This window comes from Prionailurus bengalensis, chromosome A1 (genome assembly GCF_016509475.1).
Source record: "Prionailurus bengalensis isolate Pbe53 chromosome A1, Fcat_Pben_1.1_paternal_pri, whole genome shotgun sequence".
Lineage (NCBI taxonomy): Eukaryota > Metazoa > Chordata > Mammalia > Carnivora > Felidae > Prionailurus > Prionailurus bengalensis.
In genome coordinates, this window is record NC_057343.1 from 5,724,000 (window position 1) to 5,747,270 (window position 23,271).

Sequence of the window (23,271 nt, forward strand, 5' to 3'; positions counted from 1 at the left end):
ACATCACACTGATTTATGTGTCTATCTTTATGCCAGTGCCACACTGTTTTTATTACCATAGCTTTAAAATGTTTTTTATGTTTTATTTATTTTTGAGAGAGAGACAGAGACAGAGCATGAGTGGGGGAGGGGCAGAGAGAGAGACATGCACACAGAATCTGAAACAGGCTCCAGGCTCTGAGCTGTCAGCACAGAGCACAACACGGGGCTTGAACTCGGAAACGAGCTCATGACCTAGGCTGAAGTCGGACGCTTAACCAACTGAGCCACCCAGGCACCCCACCATAGCTTTATGTTAAGTTTTAAAATCAGGAAGTGTGAGTCCCATAATTTTTTTTTCAAGATTATTTTGGCAATTTGGGGTCCCTGTGGATCTTAGGACAATTTTTTCCATTTCTGCAAAAAAGACTGTTGGAATTTTGCCTGTTTTGATTAGAATTTCCAACAAATTCATCAGATAGAAGTGGTGAATGCAGGCTTCCTTTGTTTTGTTCCCGGTCATAGAGAGACAGGTTTCAGTCTTTCACCGTTGAATATGATGTTAGCTGTGGGTTTTTCATAAATGAAAAGGACTTTATGTGTTGTGTTGAGGAATTTCCCTTCTATTCTCAGTTGCTGAGTAATTTTATTATGAAAGGGTGTTGGTTTTGTCACATGCTCTGTCTGCACCAATTGAGATGATCACATGATATTTTTCCTTCATTGTATTAATGTATGGTATATTGATTGATTTTTGTATGTTGAACCAGCCTTGCATTCCTGGGATAAATCCCATTTGATCATGGTGTGTAACCTTTTATTACACTACTGGATTTAGTTTGCCAGAGTTTTCTTGAAGATTCTCTCTCCTTTTTTTAAACCAAGATCTCATAGATATAAATTGTCTTTCCTTGTACTAATTTGTACTTCGTTTTTTTTTTTCTTCCCATTATTCAAAATTAACCAAATATTTGGTTGTGTTTCCTTCACCCTTTTTCCAACGTCTTTGTGAGTATATAGCTTCCAAAATATGCATAGATGATAGAATACCATAAAGGGCAAATGTTATTATCATCCCTTCCTATCTTGAGTTTTTTCAGCATTATTGTTCAGCATTTTTTTAAGTTTATTTATTTATGTGAGAGAGACAGAGTGTGAGTGGGGAAGGGGCAGAGAGAGAGGGAGAGAGAAGCAAGCTCCATGCTGCCAACACAGAGCCTGATGTGGGGCTCCAACCCACAAAACTGTGAGATCACGACCTGAGCCAAAACCAAGAGTCGGACGCTTAACCAACTGAGCCACCCAGGTGCCCTTTCCTGAGAAGTTTGAGTAATCGTCAGTAATAATGCTTTTTTCTTCTGCAAAGAAGAAAATGGGAAATGGGGAAAGTACTATTACTTGACATTTCAACTTTGGAGCACATAGAGAAGCCAGTGGTCAGACATCTCCACTCGAGTGTTTTATGAGCTCTCAGACCCTTTTCATCACCTAAACCTTTGTCGAATCTGCCACTTTAAGGGTCTCCAGAAAAGGTTGTTTCTGAGGATACTGAAGCTTGAGAAAGAACAGTTCTGTGATCATGTTTTGTAGCCATAATGTTTTCCAGTAATTGGGTCAGGGGAATATAAATTATTCACAGAAACCAGATAAAGTCAATATGGTAGACTGAGCTGACTCAGGACTTTTCCAGATGCATAGAAATGCCCAGTGAAATATGAACAAAGAAAGGCTTTTCATACATAATCAACTTCAAATGGAACACAGAAACCTAGGTGCCAAAATGGAGAGACGCAAAAGCCAGTAGGCCAAGAGGGAGATAAAGCTGAAGAGGGGGTATCAGACTGCATAAAAGGCTCAGGGACTGAAGGTTCCGAGATTAATATAGGGAAAGGAGATAAAACCTCAGTCCCCAGTGAGATAGAACTCAATGCATAAAGCTACAGATTTTGTAGGGCTGCTATTTTAATGAAACAGAAACGAGAAACATTTTACTCACTAGATTGACAAAGCAGCAATGGGGAAGACAGAATTACCCACCAGAAACTGGAAGCCCATGCTTATGTATGAGGTCCAATTTTAGACTCTTCCCAATGCTATGGGAGCTAAGCTAAGATAATATAAAAATTGATGCAACCCACAGGACCCTGGCAGAGGCAAAAGAAAATCATTCTGAAGCATGACTTCATAACTAGAGCACACACAGTAAATGAACCACAGTGACGGTGGGTCATGGAATACTGCAGACATTTATTGGCTCTCCACACCCCCAAGAACTGGATATGTAAGGAATGTCTGAACAAACCTATAAAATACTGGGGAAAGAAGATGTGGAAAGAGTAAAATAGTATGTGAGAACAGGTGGATCTAGAAGATAAATAAACTCTTGTAGACACGAGAAGGGTTCTAATTTCAATTAAAGCATGCCAGTCAGTTTAATGATAGTTCAGGTAAAACCAAAGAAAGAAAGGAAATGGAAAACGTAGAGAAGACGTAGAGATGTGGAAGATAGGATTATATATATAAGAAGATCCTGGATAAGAGAAAAACAGAGAACTGGGGACAGGCAGGATTCAAAGTGTTTTCCATACATGAAGATAAACTTCTGAGCTGTAGTGACTTTCCAGGTCTCAGCAGCTGAGCAGATTTAAAAACACATTTGGGCGCCCGGACGGCTCAGTCGGTTAAGCTTCAGACTCTTGATTCCGGCTCAGGTCATGATCTCCCAGTTCGTGAGTTCGAGCCCTGCATGGGGCTCTATGCTGTTGGTGTGGAGCCCGCTTGGGATGCGCTCTCTCTCCCTCTCTGCTCCTACCCCACTCACATGCTCTCTCGCGCTCTCTCAAAATAGAATATTTTGGAAAACACAAATCTACATCTAGTCGTACTAAGTGTCGTAACAAAACTGCAGAACACCAAGGACAGAGTAATTATAAAAGTATCTAGAAGGAAAAAGACTATCTGCAAACAACTGGTCCTCTAAATGAATAGATAATTAAAAAGAATGTAAGAAAGGAGAAAGGGAGTGAAGAAAAATGTGATACATGAGAAGCCAAAAATAAATGACCCTCCTTAGATATATTTTAAAACATGATGACGTGTTAGTTGTGATGCATATATACGTAAAACAAAAGTACGGAATAGAGATGTAAGACTATTTCTGATTTATTATAAGAGAGGGGGAATAATGGGGTCTGGGAGGAGGGCAACGGACTTCGTATTTGAAATTTTATTCTTTTGTTCAAATTTGAAGTAGGGGCGCCTGGCTGGCTCAGTTGGAGGAGCATGTGACTCTTGGATCTCAGGGCGTGAGTTCGAGCCCCACATTGGGTGTGGAGATTACTAAAAAAATAAACAAACTTAAAAAAATTTTTTTGAAGTCATTCTCACAACCAGGACAGGACTTGGTGCAGGAGTGCAAATGAGGTACCACGTCTGAGTATGTGAAAGTTGTAAGTCAAGCTAACAAATAGCCATATACCTTGATTAATATACCTTCATAAAGACTGTGGTGTTTTGTGATTCCCAGATTCTCTGGAGTTTTGGAGCCAGAAAGTCGTGGCATGGGAAAGAGTTTGCTGCCCTGTGCCCTCCCCCTACCCTCCCAACCCCAGCTTAAAGGGTCCCGCACTTAAGGGGGTTTACTTACACGCATGAGTTTGGGCATCACCATCCATACACATCCGATGCAAAAACCCACCCATTGGCCACCCGCAGACCTAGGAGTGTGAATGCTGGCTCTAAGGTCTGCTTTTAGGAGGATAGTTTGGCCTTGGGTGCCAGCTTGGAGAGGTGTCCCTCAACAGGAACTTCTGGGGTCCCAAATACCTGGGGTGGAGGACAGGCGTGGACTCTGGGTGGACATGTCCCGCTGGCCCTATGGACCCTTTACCACGTGGAAGGAAGGGCTGCAGGACAGAGTGGGTCCCTCTAAAACAAGGGGTCAAGCGGTCAAGCAGAGGAGCTCCATTTTCTAAAGCTGAGCGGGTGGGTGGATATTCACTGTACTAGTAGTCCCTATGTGTTTGGAGTGTCTTGTTATAAAGAGAGCGAGAAGAATGTACCATTTCACAAGGGAAAGAGGGACATCTGTCGGGCCCAAAGGCAGGGGCAGGAACACTGCCAGCAGAGCATCCTGTGACCTTTGTATTTGCTACAGCTGAGTCTGTTTCCTCACCTGCCCAGGGAGAGACCAGGATATGTGACTTCCCACTTGCATGGTCCTGTGAAGTTCTCATTTCGCCCCATCACTAGGCAGCACCTTCCACGGAGGAATCCTGGCCAGTACTGGGTCACACAGGGAGGACGGCCCTTCATTTCCTTAAACTGGGAAAGCAGCCAGCACAGGGAGCCCCGGGCACACTCACAGGCTCCTCCTCGTGTATCTGCTCCTCTCTGCCTTGTCCGGGCTTTTGCTCAGCAGAGCCCAGTGAGATTAATTTGGCCCGTGGAAGAAAAGGCCATGAGAGAATGGAAAGCCGGTGCCAAGGGATAGAAAAGGTGTTTTTCCTCATCAGCCATCATGCATTTTGCCAAGCTTAGCTAGCCGAGGCTCACCTCCAATTGGTGATGAACAAACATTGTCCTTTCAACTGACGTAATCAGAAAACGTTCTCTTCTGGAAACTCAAGTGCAAGAGGAGCTTCAGCTCAGAGAACTACTGAGAATACCTTGGGCCCCGCTCCCCCTTCAAGGCCCTTGAGTTGCTGTGAGGTCGACTCCTGTCAGGAGACCATGGTCTTCAGGCTCGAGGCTCATAGACGTGGGATGGGGGGGATGTACTCGGACGGCCCATGGCCGCAGCTCCTCAAACGACTTCTGTGCCCTCACATTCCCACAAACGGCAGATCGGGGCGTATTTGTTTGCTAGGGTGGCCATCACAAAGTACCACAGACTGGGTGACTTAGCAGAAATTTGTTTTCTCGATTCTGGAGGCCGGAAGTCCAAGATCAAGGTGTTGGCAGTGTTGGCTCCTTCTGAGGTCTCTCCCGCTGGCTGGTAGATGGATGGCTGTCTTCCTTGTCTTCAGACGGTCTTCCTTCTGTGTGTCTGGGTCCTAATCTCCTCTCCTTAAGAGGACACCAGTCGTGTTGGATTAAGCCCACCCTAGCGACCTCATTTAACTTAATCGCCTCTTTACAGACCCTGTCTCCAAATACAGTCCCATTCCGAGATTACTGGGGGTTAGGATTGCAACGTAAGAATTTGGGGGGATCGCAGTTCAGCCCATATCAGAGGGCATTGGCAAACTCCCACACACCAGGAACCTCCTGGGGCAAGCAAAGTGACCTCGTAATGGTGAGAAATCAAAGCCCTTTGGCCTACCTGGGCAACTTTGAAGCACCCCCTTCTGCTTTATCAGAATAAACAAAAGCTACCCCAGAGGACCGCTCCGTGTTTCCTTACAGCGGTGGCAACCTTGGAGGGAACCCTTTCAGGAAAGGCGAGAAGAGCTCCTAATCCTCGTGTGTTCCAAGAAAATTCACCTTGACTTTCAAAATAACAATCGGGTTGTGCAGAAAGAAATCAGTCTCTCGCGGGGGCCCCAAGGCACCTCCGGGAGGCTCTCGTCCTGGTGTATTTTACTGGCTCAGGGAGAGGCGGCTGCAGGTGGGACTAAGGCTTTTAAGGCATTTACCATAGAAACAGATCACTGCTTGCAGAAGTGTTCTGGAAAGCCAAGGGTGTGCCTGGTATGAAAGGGCACTTGCGGTGCACTTCAATTAAGAGGCAGGCCGCGTTCAGAGGCGTTACGTACAGGACAGACTGGAAACAGAGCGCCTTTCAGAAGAGGGAGCAGTGCACTCAGGGTGTCGAGATAGCATCTACTGTAAATAATAGAGCTGCTGGCCAAACGGGACGTTTTTCTCGACATGAGGAAGCCTTTTCCCCCCGGTCTCTTTTATTTTGAAACCTAAAGTCACTGGGGGAGGCATCTTGAGAGGCATCCACACGAACCGGGACTGACCGAGTTTGATCCACCTGCAGGATGAATGAACGTGACCGCCTACTGAGGAGGCTCAGCAGGAAGACGCCCCCCACACTCTTCCGAGGAGGCTCCCTCCAGCAGTGTGTCCCCCGTAAGTAGCCCTCGCCCCCTTCCGGTCAGCCAGACCCCAGTGACGCAAGGAAGGCGGAGGCTTCATTAAAGCATGCTGGTGCTAAGAGGGACGGAGACGCTTGCCAAGCCAGAGCCCCCCCATTTGGACGTGGAATTTGTGCATTTGGCTCCGGGCGAGTAAGCCGGAGTCTAGGTAGTGCCCTGGGACCCAATCAAATGCCTGAATGACAGAACCCTGAAACTTAAAATCCTGATGTGCTCGAGATCCTTCTGTCAGCCTCCCAATAGGATTTTGTTCTAAGGCTCAAGTGATACGATTTTTAAATCATTTCCCCCAAAGATAGCAATGTGCACTCTTTTATTTCATATTAGCATGTTCATTAAAACAATGACGATCACCGGGGGGGAAAAAAAAATCTCTGTTCTCTTCCCAGGAAGGCTGCCTCTGCCTCTAGCGCTGGTGTCCCCACTCAACACCAGAGGCCAGGCCTGATTTCTGCTGAGGCACCTGACCCAGGCAGGGGTCAGTGGGGGTGCGCCAGACCCCAGAGGAAGGGTGGGAGGCCACGAAAGAGACACAGGTGGCACAGCTCACGGAGGTTGTAGGCCTATTTCAACAATCCAGCCACTTGGCTGGCCGCTGAGAGGTGTTATTAGCACAGGTTTCCTTGGGCCGGAGGGGACGTCACCTGCCTTCCCCAAGGCGAAGCCTGTTGGCACCTGTCGTCTGTCACCTGTTTCTGCCCCTCTGAACCCCACCTCTTCTCCCAGCACTTCCTCTCTCGCACATCACTTACCATCTCTTCAGCTGACACGTCTCTTGCTTCCTTTCTCTCCCCGAGTTGTTCAGGAGGGAATAGGAATGGTTTAGGAGAAGTGGAGAATTGTTGTGTCCATAGTAACAGGTATTGAGGGTCTGTTTCAGGCTCCCCTGAGCTCCACCCATCAACAGATCTTCACAGACTTTCCAACAGAGAGAAGGACAGGGATGGACTCCCCTCCTCACTTTCCCACATGGAACACCAAGTTCCCTGTGGTGCCTCACATGCCGCCCGTCCTGCCCCAGGAAGCAGGCAGTGTCTGCCCCAAGAGCACTCGGCAGAGGCTCAGGTCGCTACAGTAACTGGCGAGCAAGGCCCAGCGATCTGGGTCACAGCCATTGTCTCTCTGATTCAGGAGAGAGGTTGAGTCAGGAGGCTTGATGGCGTGGTCCAGACAGCGAGGTCTGCAGGGTCCCGCTTCTGGAGCTGGACTGCCTGGGGGTCCTGTCCCAGCAATGTCACTTTTTTGTGTGACCTTACATCTCTGTGTCTACATCTGTAAAATGGAGATGATGTAAGAACTGGGTTCGGGGGGAGAATTAAATGAGATGGTTTATACCAAGTGCCTAGAACAGTGCCTGACACTACGGAGTCCAATAAAGGTGAGGTATTACTGGTTTTTTCTGCCACTAGGTGAGTAACTTTGGGCAAGTTACATATTTCTCTAAACTTCTGTTTCCTCCACTGGGGGAACAAAAGAATTATAATAATATACGTCTTACACACCCTCCGTGAGGCTTCAGGAAGACGTGTGTAAAGCAGCTCTCTGTAGCAGGGCACAGAGAAAATGGATACGGATTCTGTACATGATGATGTCTGGGCCCCACTGCTTCTCTAATGTTTCAGAATAACCCGAGAAAGGCTCTATGTGATGCATATATTGAGATCAAAGATCAAGTAAGAACTTTTGCGGAAGAGTCATAAAATATCCTACAACTGTTGAACGTTTTTCTTAACTCTCGGTGGTTTGAAGGACAAAAGAAAATTCTAAGGAACAAGTACAAGGAATAAAAAAAAAAAAGACCTCTAAAATCACGGCACGTTTTAAAAACACCCAGCAACTAATAGCAAGAAACCGATCGGTAACAGAACATTCTGTCAGTAACAGCTAGAGAAGGCCATCGAGCTGTGAGAAGTGGTCCTGGCCTGCGAGGAGGTCTGCGTTCTCCTCTTGGCCTCTGCTCGCCCGCCCTGGGTCTGTCCGTCAGCTGTCTTGGCCCTGTCTTCCCGGGAAACTGGAAGGAAAACTCTCATCTTGGCGGGATTTGTCGTTCCTTACAGGCCACCGACGCGCGGTATTGATAACTGAGATCAGCGTTTCCCTGCAGTCTCATTTCCGTGGCATCCGCAAACGGGCTACCCCCATTTCTGTCGCTTTCAGGGAACTTCCACTTTCATGAAGCTGTTTTATCAGAGCTACTTAAGGGGAGTTTTATTCCAAAATAATTTTTAAAAAATGACATGATTTTATGGGTTTCACCAAATGTTCTATCAGAACACAAAACAACTAAGATGCTCCCCTACCCTTCCAACTCCTCTCACCTACCCCGTTCTGCCCCCAGACTCTGGCTGTGGCTGAGCATTTAAGGAGCAGATGCCTGGGGAAGCCAGCCAGGGGAAGTTTATGAGTGGGGTCCATCCAGGGCTTTCCCCACGGCCCCATCGTTACTTTCTGGCTCTCGGGACTTCCTGACAGATGGAGCAGATCGGGAGAGGCTAAGGGTTGGAGGCTTCCTCTGAGCTCCCCATTTGGATGCAAATGGCGGCTACTTGTTCATCGGACAGAAGCTGGTGACCTGATGGGGCATCTTTGTTGGGCTGGGGGGTGCGGGCTGGGCGGGCAGAGGCTCGTTGGGTGGTGATAGTCCCTGTGGCCCCACTGAACACTTTTCCCCTCACGGCCCTCGCTCCCGCCAGGCCTGGTTTCTGAGAAGACCATATTGTTGTCTGTAGGAGGGGGACACCCCTGCCCCGGGGTAGCCCTCCCAGGCCGCCCTCCATTCCTTCTTGAGTTACACGGCTCGCTTCATGTCTCTGCTGAGGCCAAGAAAGTCTAGTGAAGAAGGTCTTAGTGCGTCACGTTCTGGAAACATGATGGTAGATGCAACCCATGGGAACTGCGGGACAAGCCCTCGGGGAGTGGCCTCTGGGCGCTCAGCTGACCCTGGGAGAAGAGATTTGCTACTGGACCAGAAGGTCCTCTCAGATGGGCACCTGGAAGCCCTTCCCAGTCTGGAGTGGAGGGGGAATCCTGCCGGAAGGCCCTTGTGCCAGTGAGACAAATACAAGCCAAGGATGCCTTACAGCTCCAAGCTACGTCTGTGTCCCAGTAGGCATGGGCAGGATATGAATGAAAAACAGAATAAGTAAGACAGCACTTGAGCAAGGAGCAGACAATTCCACATGCTAAGATAACTTTCCCAAAAGGACGCTTCCAAACAACGTTTCTGTGTCTGAAAAAGTCCCCTTCGTTTCTTCCTCTCCACCAGGCACCTCCCCCCTCCAAAAAGCACATCAAAAAAGACGGGGAGCAGTTGTTCTACTCAGATGGATTGTTGAGACTGCCTCCGTTCTTTTCTGGAACGGAAGTAGAGGCTTCCTCCAGTGGTGCTGAGTGTGAATCGGCCCTGAACGAAGACGAGCGTTCTGTGGCCTGGCTGTAGTTCGCCATGGAAACGCCTGGCACCCATGTGGAGGGTTAGAGCTCTGAGGACACATGGACCTCATCTGGTCCAGGCCCTTTTTTTTCCGGAACAGTCAACTAAGAAGACCCAGAGAGCTTAACCCATGGTCCTGTGGCCACGTTACTGCCACACAAAGGACTAGAACCATCCTCTGCCTCAGGCCCTGGGCCTCAGGATCCAAGATGGAAGCAGCGCAGGTGAGAAAGCCACCGTCGGGGTGGAGAGCTCACTGGCCACCTGCCTGCCACCAGACGGGCTGGGGAAGAGCACTGACAGGGCGCTCCCATTGCTTGGGATCAGAGCCACTTCTGCCGGGTTGACGAGCATCCGCCTGGGGTGTCACGGCAGGCCACCGACAAGGGCTGCGTGGCCCCCTCGGGAAAACATGGGATGTTGACTAGAAATGTTCCTGTTAAAAGACCGGAGAGTGAAAAGTATCCAAGTTGACCACAGAACACACAGCCTTGTGACCGGAGGAGACGGTGTTATTGGCTAGATTTTGCTTTGAAACATCCCACAGCAAGGTGTCTGGTCTCAGACTGCAGTCAAAGAGCCGCACAAAGAGCACCTTGTGCTGGAGGGGCCTCAGCACCCGGGAGGGAGGGAGCCGCCCCTCGGAAGCTGGGCAAGGGACGTCTCCTCTCCCCTGGCTCTCACCAGTCAAGCAACTCACTCGGAGGAAACCTAAATCAGAAGAATGGAGGAGAGAGGAGGCATTTCCTCTTCAGGTCCCGTGAAGCCGCTGAAGCCTCCTTGTGTGAAAAGCCAGCATGAGAAAGTTCAAGTGCCCTGCACCCAGCACCCCCAGGGCCTCCCTCCCCAGGCCCGCTCCTGCATTCCAGCCCAGGGACCCCGCCTGCTCTTGGACCCCGCAAGATGGGGCTCACGCCAGCCGCCACATGGTGTGATGTTTTGGTTTGCGGATTTGGTTTTGTTAGAGATGGAGGTGAGCCAGTGGAAGAAAGCGCCCCCCCCCCCCCCCCCCCCCCCCCCCCCCCCCCCCCCCCCCCGTGGAAGATTCCTTTCGGTTCTTATCCTTCCCTAGTTCTCCCTGCACTCCCACCTGCCCCTGCTGTCCAGCCCATGTCCTTAGCTGCCTCCCGGGCCACCTGTACAGAAGAGCCCTGGCCTCCCAGGGTGTCCTTTCTGAGCCCTGGGGTTTACTCAGGTGGTGGCCGGGAGAGCCAGGAAGCCAGCCCAGGCTCAGAAAGTCTGCTTTATGAGAGTCTGGTTTACACAGAGCACAAAGTCACCCTGCGCACCATCCCCACGAAGACGGCTATGCGTTGCTCTTACCTGTCCTTGTGGTTCAGAAACTCTCCTTTGTAAGCCAAGTGTCTTAGTAAAATAGTCACCCCTGCGAGGTGATACACGGCCACAACTTCTGATTTCTTTTTCTCCCTTGGAGAACGTGGCCATGAACTAACATGTCCATTGATAAGTCATCCGCACACGTGGATGGGAGTGACCGGTGTCAGACGTTTTACCGTGTTGTCTTTTGGTCAGAATGTCCAATCCAGCTGTGGGACTTCGCCATACCCCTGACCCAGAGGAGTTAGCCAACAGAGACAGAGTCTTGTAGATGCTCCTTCTGTGGGAAGGACCCTTTAGGAAGGAGGGACCTACTCTGGGCTTTCGAAGGCTAAACCTCTCTTGGAACCAGAGGTGCAGGAGAGTGTGGGTCCTGCAGAAGTCCTGCCTGGGTTTGGCTCCCAGCCCTGCCACTCACTAGGTCTGTGAAATCACCCTGCTCCTCCGTTTCCCCATCTGTGAAATGGGAAGAATACTATCACCTAACTCATAGGGCTTTGGGGGAGGAATAAATGAGCTATTCGTGCATAATACATAGAACAGGCCTGGCGCACAGAGCATTTAATAATTGTTGGAAGCTGGTGTTATTATTATCGGAACTGATTGTAAGACCCAGTCTTCCTGGGGGCTCTGGAATTTATCTTGTGATCTTTTTCTTTATGTACACAAAAATGAACACACTAATTTCTTATTACGAGTCCGCATCAGTCCGCTTGAAAAGCAGGAATGCCGCGAGCGTCACAGGCACATCGCCAGTCTTCGCTCCCGCCGTTGCTGGGTGCTCCCCGGCCAGCCTGCCAGCTTCAGGCAGATTGGGACACTTCTGGAGCAGGGCAAGTGGCCTTGCCTCCCGGCTGGCGCTGGGACAGTGCAGACATGGACCAGTGACCTGCCGTTTACGCTTCCCTGGCTGAGCTCCGCCGCGGCCAGGCGGGCCCCCGAGCCTTTCCCATCCCGGCGGCGGTGGCGGCCACAACCAGTCAGGCCCTGCTGGGTCAGGCCTCGTCCCACCCCGCCCCACACTCTGCCCACGTTTCCCTCCCGGGCCACGGGTCTGTCCGTCCCAGGCTCCCACCTACCCAGGGCCGGTGAGCCCAGTGTGGCGAAACTGAGCTCCCGTGTCCCAAAAGAGCATTTTCTTCTAAACCCTGGGTGGTCCCCCCTCCCCCAGTTCTCCTCTCAACCAGTCCCCGTGTGTGTTCCTCCTGCAGATGGGTACGCCTTCTCTCAAGAGGAGCACGGAGCTGTCACTCAGGAAGAAATCGTCCGTGCTTACGACACCACCAAGAAGAAATGCAGGAAGAAATAAGACGTGAGTTGTCCTGATGGGTCCCAGGAAAGAGACGTGGTTTGTCGCGCCCGGTGTGAACCCATCTCTGCCCGAAGAGACTGGTGTCAGCAGCCAGAACACCATAAAACACATTTCCGTGGCCTTAGCCAACCGGTTTGTTAGTCACAGTCCCTCGCCAACCTGCAGTAGATCCCGCGGGGGAGGCCGTCTCTTCCCCTTCCCGTGTGTCCGCAAGCGCTTGGCCTACCTTCCGTTCCCGTTGTTGCGAAGCATCCAGCTGTGCTCTGTGAGCCGTGAAATTGAAAGCGTTACGTTTCATTTAACCATCAGTGCTAGCGGTCCTGGGAGAAAGGCGAGAGAGTGCCATGCCCGTCTCGTGGAATGGGAGCGGGGGCGCGCTCGCTTCCCGTCGCGTTAACTCACGGAATTCGGTCCACCAGGCAGCGCGAAAACTGCATTCGGGGCAGGCCGGCGTCTGGCTTTGATTCCTCTTGGGTTTGTATGACGTCGGCGTAAACTTCTCCACTGCGGTGAAATCGCAAAAAAACGTCCATCAGGGTGGTAAGCCCGAGGACGCTTATCGTAATGCGCTCCACGGGCCCGGCAGGGCGGCCGGGTCGGCGTTCCAGGATTCTCCTGCACCCTTCGCAGGTGCCCCCTGTGGCCCGGCGGGCTTCCCTGTCACCGACCTTCTGCATGGCTGGCCGCGGTGCCCGGTGCATGGCCGCTGGTGGGCAACCAACCGAAATCTGCACTGTTTCTTGCTCTAGCACAGATTCGGGTTACCGATGCGAGAAATCCCCTCTTCCACACCGCCCTTTCCCTCCCGGAACTCAAGAAAAGAAAACATACCCCGCATGTATCCTGAGCGTCTGTCTGCCTCCTTCCGAGGACAGGGAAGCCTGCGGGGTCGGGGGTGGCAGAACGCCTCCGCCAGCCTGCTCTGGTGAGGCTCTCGGCGCTCGCTCCCCAACCTCCAGGCCACTGGACCTTTGGCACCCATTTAAGCCAGACCCACGCTGTTCTCTTGGGAGGTGGGAGCACATTTTGCGTTTTCGCTGCTGGGAAACCACTGAATTTCTAGCGTGTCTCCCCGGAGAAGAGAAGCCCCTGTCACTCTGCCACTCTGAAATCGGAGAGAATGAGGGAATCCAGTGGGAGAGTAAGGGGCCCTGAGGCTGGTGGAGGAAGAAAGCCATCAAAGGAGAAAGCAAGAGGCAAGGACACAGAGACACGGGGACGAGGACGCGGGGGGACATTTTAGCCCAGTCTCAGCGGAAACCGGAATCAAGCCCGGAGGCCCAGGCGGTCGGTCGTGATGATCTGCCTCATGCATACAGGAGGCTAAACAAGACCTTGACAGGCAGTTTTCGTTGAAAAGAATTCTACAGGTTTCAAGGAAAACGCCCTTTTCTATAGGGATGAGGTTTCCTTCCTTATCGAGTCGGTGTGATAAACGGGCACCTCGCGGAAAGTAAAGTGTCCTGAATCTAAGGCAAGGAAGAGAAGCGCTGAGTCACTGACCTTGCAAACTGCACAATGCCACCTTCTAAATTTGGACGGAACTTGTGAGCCCTCAGGCATGAATGTCAGCACCTGGAGCCCTTAATAAATGGCCAGCCTGGAGGCACGTTCCTCTCCTCTCCGCTTTGGTTGCCAAACCAGATTTTTGGATGGCTTCACATAAATACTTCTGGGCAGCTGTTACTGCTTAAAATGGCACAGTGCTTCTGGGGATGGCTGTGCTAAATGGGGAAATAAAACAATAGTGCACTTTGCTTCCTTATCCTTTATTTTTGGAACATCCACATCTTATTGGGCATTGTGATAACTGAGAGTATGATTTGCTTTGACTAAGAAAACTAATCCTTTACTCACGCACGGCATGACCAGGATTCAGAGAGGGCTTACGGGGAAGCGGAATGCCGTGAGGCTTAGAAAATGGCCCTTCCTTCTTCCCCAGGATGGTAAACCATTTTTAAATACTAGAACACCCGGTGACATGAATCACCGGAGGACTGTCATGCAGGAATTGCGCCCCCCAGCCCACAAAATGTGCCTGCAGTTAACACAACAGACCAAGGTAAATGTCTTTATTGGACACCCAGAGAGATGATGTCCTAAATACATAGGAGGAATGAAAATTTGAATTGAATGTGCGTTAGGCATCCTGACTGTTTGGTTTCATTTGGAACTAGGCCTGTCTGGAAAGGGGAACTCAAACTCACTCTTTGTCAAATACTTAGTTCTTTCTTTCACTTGAAGCCTTCCAAATTAGATTTGTGAATTACGGGGTGTGTGTGTGTGTGTGTGTGTGTGTGTGTGTGTGTGTTTTGTTTGGGCTTTTGGTTTTTTATTTTATTTTTTACAGTAAAATGCAGTTCAGATTTTCTGAGATTTTAGTATATTTTCCAATTCTTTTGAAAATGGGACTAAGCAATCTTTGCAAGTATGAGACATGCACACAGAAGAAACCGTGAGATGGGATACCTTTCTGTTCTCTTATGCGGTTACGCCGTCTGGTAGCCAAATGACTAAATTGGGCTTCGAGGAGGAACAGCTGTCACTGTGTGCAGTGTAGTATTTAGCCGCGGCCAACTCGGGGGCTGTGTCATTTGTCCCGTCTTCAAAATCGAGGTCAGAGTGTCACGCACAGCCCCTCCCCAGGGAGCACGGTGGACTGGAGCAAGTTGCATACTCTGGCTGTCAGCTCAGTGGAGATGCCACATGGGACTTGTCACTCTGCCACATGGTAAGTGACATACAGGCTGGCAGGTCATACTTGGTCAGCACTACGGGGCCTGTTCCTGATTGGGCTAAAGTAGCAGCATCCACTGAGGCCCAGCCTCCGTCTGGGGTTATACACAGACTGCCGACTCTTAAATTTGAGTCCACGTTCCATTCCGGCTGACTCCGCAGAAAGAAAAGACTGGCCGTTCTATGCACTGAGTTTTGAGTTCCACTGCACACTCGCACGGGCCAGCAAGGGAGGCTGTGGCAAGTGCACATTAAGCGGGCAGGATAGGAGAACAGAATAAGCCAGCCATTTCTGCTTGGCTGTCTGGATTGGCACTTGGTTGCTGATCAGAATGGGCTTTGTCATCATTTGGGGATGTGGCTGACGTGTCCATCCTGTCTCTGAGCAAACTGTTCAGGGCTTCTCGACCAGCGTTATATTCTCCCATCTCCCCAAAATGTGATCATCTCGGGGGGGCATCGTAGAGCATACAAAACCCGTGCTTTAGAGAAAGGAGGTGCTGTTGCTTTAACATTCGCGGAGTAACATCCTCAAACGTGAACCTGAGTTTTGGCAGAGCATGGCTGGGAACTCTGTTGACGTTTCCTTTTCCCTGACAAGGCTTCAGGTCTTGCTGTAGGGAGCTGGCAGTGGAAATCAGTGATAACTTGTCAAGAGGCGGTGAATAATGAAAAAAAAAAAGTGAGTATGAGCAACAAATGTCTGAAAATGCATATAGATGTACATATGACAGGCGCTAAGACTGAATTTTTTTAAAGAAAACTGTCGTCTGTAATCTCCATTTGTTACAACAATGACCCTTTATCCCCTTTTTTGAAGAGAATCTTCTATCATATTTCTGTTCCTAGGAGTTTCTGTCTTAGACCACAAGTTGGGTAGAATGCTTGCAAAATTCTGCTGTAGGATGAGGTAGCCTTTCACCCTGACCATGTGAAGGAAGTGCACACGTTTCAGCTGGCATCTGGATTACTACCGAGGGCCATTGTCCCAAAGTAATTCAAGGAGTGATTTTGCCTCGGCATTTGAAATGTAGACTTCATCTCCTGGGATCCGTAAAAATGGCGAACGGGGGAAAATCTGGTTAAGCAGAACCCAAAATAATAACCTGGCAAAGAAATGAGTTTGTCAGGTCAGGTTCAAGGATGGCGTCCCCCATCACATTCGTTAAATACTTTCTTCGTGCAAATGCTTGTATTAGCAAATACAGTAGTGATAGAGATAGTGAAAATAAAGCCCTCCCCGCTAACAAGGGAAGGCGTACCTCAGTTGGCTTTGTCGCTGGTTCTCCGTTGGCTCTAGGCAGTTGTTGGTCTAACTGTAGCCGTGGGAGAGATTATTTAGTCTCATCCTAGCCATTTTCCCATCCTTAAGGGTGAGGAGGATGGTTACAAGAGTTTCCATGGGGTTGTAGAGGTGAGAGTCCAAGATCTCCCCCATGATGATATGTTAAGAAGTATCTCCAAAAGGAATAGACCTGGAACACTCTACCCGATGGGTGGTATTCTTCATTTGTTTATTTTTTTTAGCATCCCAACAGAATGCTGTTGTCCAGCAGTACACATTTGCTTCGATATTACATGAGCTTGATTGAGTGCCAGGCCTCAACTAGCACCCTGTTTGAAGCTCTCCCTTAGCTTGTTGGGTATGACTGCGGCAAACCAGGATGCAGTCTTCGACAGGAATAAAAGGCCACGGAGGCCAGCACAGTGTTCGGAAGCTACAAAACAAAAGGGGGCAGAAAAGAGGGGCGGCTCACCCTGCTGTCCCGCCCCAAGCAAAATTCATAGCAGTTAACTCTGACAAACACCTCTGCTCCCCTGACTGAGGAGGGACAAAAGAGTGATTCTTTTACACCTTGGCTGGCTCATTTTCAATGACAATCTCTTGCCCTAGTTGCCTTAGAGACATCCACTCTGCTCTTTCTCTCAGGCTCCAGACCAAGAAAAACACACTCACAAGATTAGCCCATCGGCATTTCTTCTGACCTGGCTAAAGAAAGAAAGGAGACCTGTTCCTTTTAAAAGTCAGGAACTACGTGTCAGGTGGCTTTGATTTATGACAGAAAAAGGAAGAAGAAAGTTGAGGTAACAGCACTATCCAAATAACCCTGCCCAGGAAACTGAGGGGTCAAGAGAGCTGATCAAGAGCCTTTTATAGGCAAGCTCTTCTGTGTGGCAGAGAAGGGGCCAGAAGGAGGCGGAAAGCCTGAAGGTGAGGATGTGAACCCACCTCCAATGGGATTCGATTCAGTCATCTCCCTAAAGGTCGCCAAGCAACTACAGGTGGCTCATCGAGCACCGATTTCAAAATGGAAAAAGAAAATCTGCCCTGTCATAGGGTTTCTCTCCTTCCCACAAGGTCCCTGCACCGGTAGATACTTTCCGGGTTTTTCATTAATAAAATCAGCGTGTGTGCTGGCACGTGCATTCCTCCACCTTCCTTCTCCCATGTTACCAATGATCGCTGAGTTCAGAAGCACCCCCGCTGCTTCCCCAGAGGCCTCCCTCTGCAGGGGCCTTGCTACCAGCTGCCACCCAGCCAGCTGCAGGGGTGGCGCCCTCCCCCCCAACCCTCCCATCCCCGGGCCTGCCAGGAGCAGCCGGGTCTACAGCCTGCCCGTGCATCATCGTTCCTGCAGGTCCCTGAATTGCTGTTTGAATGTAGCATCCTTGTGGTGTCTTTTTCATGCAAGCAAAGCCACGTGCCCTCCTGTCTGCTGTCACATCTGTGCTCAGATTGCCTAAATATTGTTTGCGACAGGGAGGTTTTAATCTGGTTATACAGAGGGAAGCGGGGCTGTGGGGGCACGTTTAATTGGCTCCCAGCAGAGTAGCGAGCGCGTCTGTGGAGTATGGGGTTTTTTTGTTCCCTCCCTCTAGAAGTGTTACCATTTTCACGTCCTATTAATGTCCTCTGGTTGTTAAATTACAGCAGCACATTATAGCCGAGCCGGGTTCCCTCCTGGAGTGAATACAAATGAAGGGCATTTACTTGTATTTTTAGAGGTTTTGGAAAATGTAGTGATTTGTGGCTTTGATCAATCCTGTTGACTGGTATATGTCTGCACAAACCTGTTTCAAATAAATCTTTTGTTAAAGTAAATGATTGGGCCGTGATTTATTTTGGAATTTTCTCTTCCACTAATAAGCAGTTACTGCCATAGGGACTTGGGACAATAACACAGAGGTTTTGTCTGCAGGTGCGGGCGATGTATATGTTCTGCCTCGAGAGCTGATGGTCAAGGAAACCCTGTTCTATGGCAGGAGCACAGAAGAATCTGAATTGTAGATTAACGTGAGCTCTGTGAGTCCAGGTCCCTTTTACGAGAAGAGGGTCCAAGAGGCCACACGGAGTTTGGACTGATCACACAATGGAGAGAATTGTACATAGAGGGACTTCTCCCATCCATTCCTGTACTTTCCTTGGTTTATCTCAGTTTCCCTGCAAACTGAGGTGTGAAACGTTCAAAGTCTGTTGTCAAGCATGAAATTACAACCCCGTCGTTGAACACGCCGTCCCAAAGCATGCCGCCTTGGCACCTTGACTATTTGAGCTGAAGGCCATCGAGAAACAGCAGGTGCAGGAAGGGCTCTGTGATCTCCCCCATCTACCCAAAGACAGGTCACAGCATCGCCAATGAGAAAGGTAGCCTCCCTGCACTGGGAGGAGAAGAATGTTCTTATCACTGGGGACTGGGGGTCGACGCCGGAATGCATCTGTACAAACAAACCTCCTAGAATAACCCCGACCTTCCACTGGCTCCCCCCATATGTTGGTTTCCCTGTCTACTGCCCCTACACTGCAAGCCTCTTTGTCCAGTCACATCCCCACAATTTATCTTTCTTTGTGTAAAAGGTATATAAGCGTCTGGGCCTAAAGGCTTCTTGGGGTCTTCAGTTTTCTTCTGAAGATTCCCATATACACGTAAAAATATTAAATAAATGGGTATGCTTTTCTCCTGTTAGTCTGTCTTGTGTCAGCTAAATTCTTAGGCCAGCCACAGAACCTAAGAGGGTAGAAGGAAGTTTTTTCTCCCTTACATTATTTTAAGGAGAGTAAGGAGACACCTGCCCGTTCCCTGTAGGCTCACCAAGCCACGTTTAGGTAAGCATCCACGACCTTGGGGTTCCCTGCGATGCACAAGTCACACAGCAGAGGCCACACTGAACCTGGGGTAAAGTGGGAGCTAGAGGGCCCAGACATTGACCTTGGAAGCATGGAGACAGGGGCCTTCCTCCCTGGAAACCAGCCTCAGGCTCTGGTTCATCGCCTGCCTGCCTGGCTCTGTTTGGGCAGCTCTGCACTTGACTCATATGCAGTGAGGACAGACTGGGGGTGGAGGACAGACTCTGGGGGCGGAGGACAGAAAGGCCACAAAGCCTGCAGAGGCTAAAGTCTGGAACTCCAAAATCTCCTACCTGCCCACTTCAGATTTACTACAGATCCCCACAGTTGCCTCCGATTCCTCCCAGATAGTTTTGTTAGAATTGAGTTTGGCCAGTCACGACCTTGGTGGCCACATTCCCAGGCTTGGGCAGGGACAGGAGGCTGGGCCTCATTCCAGGCAGAGCTCTGGCCAGAATGGCCTGCTCTACACAGGCCCAGCCTTATTTTTCGTAAATCACGCAAAACTGAAAATGGTTTAATACGATCAATAGCAAAGTGTTCCATTCCAAACCTTTGCCGTGTGCGCTTGGTTGGTTCTACAAAATCTGCCTTTGCTGCTACGGCGATTTTTTTTTTTTTTTTTTTTTTTTTTTGAAATGCCATCCCTCACTTGCGCTCACCAGAAGAAACTTGCATCATTAAGAGGCCATTAGCAGCTGAAGACAGTTTCCAGACCCTACATTTCTGCCTACACACTACTCTTTGGCATAGTTTTCCCTCTGAAAAAGACTCAGGCCACTTTGAAAAATCATTCAGATTCTATTTATTTTCAACATGTTTGTGTAAGAGACGTATAGAACGCGAGGGATTGAAACGTGTATCAAAGCAGCAGGGCACATGACAGAAGCCCACTCCAGCCTCTCATCTTTCTCTTTCTGCCTACGTTCTGTTCCACGCATGCGTCTTTCAAGGGAACTTGCCAGCAACTGTTGAAAAGACAAGCCGTTGTCGTAACGGGGACTGTGGATGCGGTCTGGGACTTTATCTTTTCCCAGAAGGAGCACGTGCCAAGGCGAGAAGCACCAAACAAACACGGTCCAGTTCACCATCATTAGGCTTTCACTTATCGAAAGTAGGCCATACGCGAAAATAAAACGACTCACGGTTCTTGCGGGTGGGCCCCAAACTCCGCCTTCAACTGTTGGCCTCTTCTGGCACCGCACTGTCCTTGACTTTAGATTGCAGAGCGATGGAGGCCGAAAGCAAGGTGCACAGGGGCCCTCAGCGCCACGACTTTGGCTGAGCCCTGAATGGGCAGGGTCTGTCCCAGCGGTTTCTATGTAATTGCTATTAGCCTTGTTGACATTGAATGCTACCTGTGCTCTCTCGCAGCTCTAAAGAAAATGTGTTTTGATTTGAAATAGTCTAACTGCCAAGAACCTTACGGATTTTTCTCCCGACTTTCAAAATAGCGGTTGTGCGCATCTTAAGTCTCATCTGACTTAAAACTCTTGTGCTGACCTAACACACCTTGCCCGTGGCTGGGGGCCCCCGTGGTTGTCACCGTTGCTTTCCAAATAGCCTTGAGTGGGGGCGGGGGGTGAGTAGCTGCTGTAAGCCGAAGTAGAACAGCCCTTTAGTCACGAGCAAAGCTGTTAATGTCATTTCTCCCCCCTTCCCGGTGTCCTTAAGCAAGCTGCCTGCAAATTACCTCCAAAGATGGCTGCAGGAGTAGCCCTTGGATTCGGTTCACTATTGCATTTAAAACTGCATGGAGGGGCGCCTGGGTGGCTCAGTCGGTTAAGCGTCCGACTTCAGCCAGGTCACGATCTCGCGGTCCGTGAGTTCGAGCCCCGCATCAGGCTCTGGGCTGATGGCTCGGAGCCTGGAGCCTCTTTCCGATTCTGTGTCTCCCTCTCTCTCTCTGCCCCTCCCCCGTTCATGCTCTGTCTCTCTCTGTCCCAAAAATAAATAAATAAACGTTGAAAAAAATTTAAAAAAAAAAACTGCATGGAGGGGAGAATAGTGGGGCTTGGGGAGACCCTTACGCAGCGGTAAAAGTAACCACCTCTAAGTGAGTTTCTTTAATACTTGGGCTGGAGAATGTTTTTTTTTTTTTTAATTTTTTTTCAACGCTTATTTATTTTTGGAACAGAGAGAGACAGAGCATGAACAGGGGAGGGGCAGAGAGAGAGGGAGACACAGAATCGGAAACAGGCTCCAGGCTCTGAGCCATCAGCCCAGAGCCTGACGCGGGGCTCGAACTCACGGACCGCGAGATCGTGACCTGGCTGAAGTCGGACGCTTAACCGACTGCGCCACCCAGGCGCCCCGGGCTGGAGAATGTTTTAACGGAATCTCACCGTCCGGTCGACGCGGTGAAGGGCCCCCGTGGGCTGGCTGCTGACGGCGGGTCCCCAGGAGCTGGGAGCTGAGGGTGCCCCACACGCCCCCTGCCCGAGGGAGACCCACTCGCACGTGCAGGAGGCCCCTGGGCCTGTGTGCGCGAAGCTCACGCATGCGCGATCACGCGCGCCCCTCAGCTCTGCGGGAGAAGATGGAGCGGACACAGACAGCCATGAACGCTAAAGAAGAAAATCCCTTCTCAAACTTGGGAACGTAGCAAAGCAGGGGAGACGATGCCACGGGAAGGGCACGAGGGCTCGACGCACTTCTCACGCGAGGACACGAGAGAAAAGCGGGCAACCGTGTGTGCTAAAGGGAGATGTTGGCAGGGCTCTACCGGCCCACCTGACCCGACAGCCGGACGTTTGGGAACCCGGGGACTTTACTGCCAAGAGGCCGAGGCTCCCTGCTCCCAAAGAAGGGCCTCCAGCGGCCGGCGGAGGTGGGAGAGCCCTGGGCGGCCCAGTTCAGGTGTACTCCTGCCCTGGCTGACACCAAGCGAGGCCGGCTAATGATCTTGAACTCTGCCCATCCCAGGCAGCTGCAGCTGGGAGGGCTCTCCGACGCCCTTTCTCACGGCCCTTCGGAATCCGAGCCGGTTCCCAACACAGGTGGAGGGTGTGTCGAGACGCAGTGGAGAACCGCACCGAGTCCCGGCCCCACGGAGCTGACGTCCCAGTGGGAGAGACGGACCGTAAACAAGAGAACGTATAATCCGACACCGGGTTCTGCAGCATAGATGGTGTCTTAGGTTGGGCTGCTACAGCAAAACTACCATCGACTGGGGGGGGTGCTTAGAAGCGACGGATACTTACTTCTCATAGTTCTGGAGGCTGGAAGATGGAGATCTAGGAGTGACTTCGGCAAGCCTAACGTGTGGGGAGAGACGCGTGCCTTTCAGAAGTCACGTGCTCTGTGGACGATGTCCAAGTGGGGCTCCTCCCTCTACAGCAAACCAAAGGCCACTGACACGCATCGAACACCACCGCCTACAGTGCCCTCCAAAGTGGCTTACAGCCGTGACGTTCTAACACAGTTCTGACTCATTTTCTAGTAATCGTAGAGATGGATGTGGGCTTCAATACCATTGGTCGAGCACAGTGTTTATATAACCACGTTGTGAAAAAGAGAAGTCAGTGAATTAAATGAGTTTCTGACACTTCTCAGTAAAAGACTGCTGAACAAATACTGATCCTTAGATAGTCAACAAAGGAACTTTGTGTCCCAGTACATCTTCCGTTAGACATACGATTTCTTAAAATTAATACAGAGGTATTGTACTGACTTAAAAAAAAAAAAGAACATGAAAACTAATAAAAAATAAACGAAGAGTGATCACCCCAGATTACTCTCCGCCTTCCAATTTATTGTCAGGAGAAATGGTTTTAAGATGACTCCAGTGATTTCAAACTTTTGCCATCCTCACGTAGTTATGTTGGACCCAATATTTCGAGTCAACCTGGGACAAAAGTCTAGACAGAAGCTGCAAATATCATTCTCACAGAGGTCACCATGGGTCCAAGAACAAAGCCAACAGGACCAACATTCTATTCTGTCTCCGGTATTGTTAACTGAATGGCCATTTGAAATTTTTTTGTAAGCAAAGAAGAATCTGTGTGCCGCTCCAAATAAAGTCAAGTTATATTGGATGCTCCTTTTCAAGAAGTAGGGCATTGCCTTGGCCTAAGGAGGATTCAGCTCATTCAATTCCTTTTGAAATACTTAACATCTTTATGGCCAAATATTTTTTCTACCTCCGCAAGTGTTAACAGCATGTGCATTGTATGTAGGCATTGTGCTGGGTGCTGAGGACTCATTTAGAGCTGTAGACGTCTTGGTTTCTATCCTTGAGAAA

At 49.9% G+C, this 23,271-nt stretch overlaps 1 protein-coding gene across 5 annotated transcripts in view; it reads left to right on the forward strand.

The window, feature by feature from the left end:
- The window catches only part of LOC122480709 (phospholipid-transporting ATPase IB), a 606,753-nt gene extending 587,886 nt beyond the window's left edge, over nt 1-18,867 (forward strand). For 4 of the 5 annotated variants that reach the window (XM_043575482.1, XM_043575477.1, XM_043575455.1 and 1 more), the window contains 2 exons: nt 5,966-6,057; nt 12,066-18,005. In XM_043575482.1, the coding sequence (XP_043431417.1) occupies nt 5,966-6,057; nt 12,066-12,163 (190 nt within the window). In that variant the 3' untranslated portion in view covers nt 12,164-18,005. Of the gene's footprint in view, nt 1-5,965; nt 6,058-12,065; nt 18,006-18,102 lie in introns of those variants that run through there. The other variant, XM_043575463.1, reaches the window with a different exon arrangement.
- Nucleotides 18,868-23,271: the final 4,404 nt, after the last annotated feature.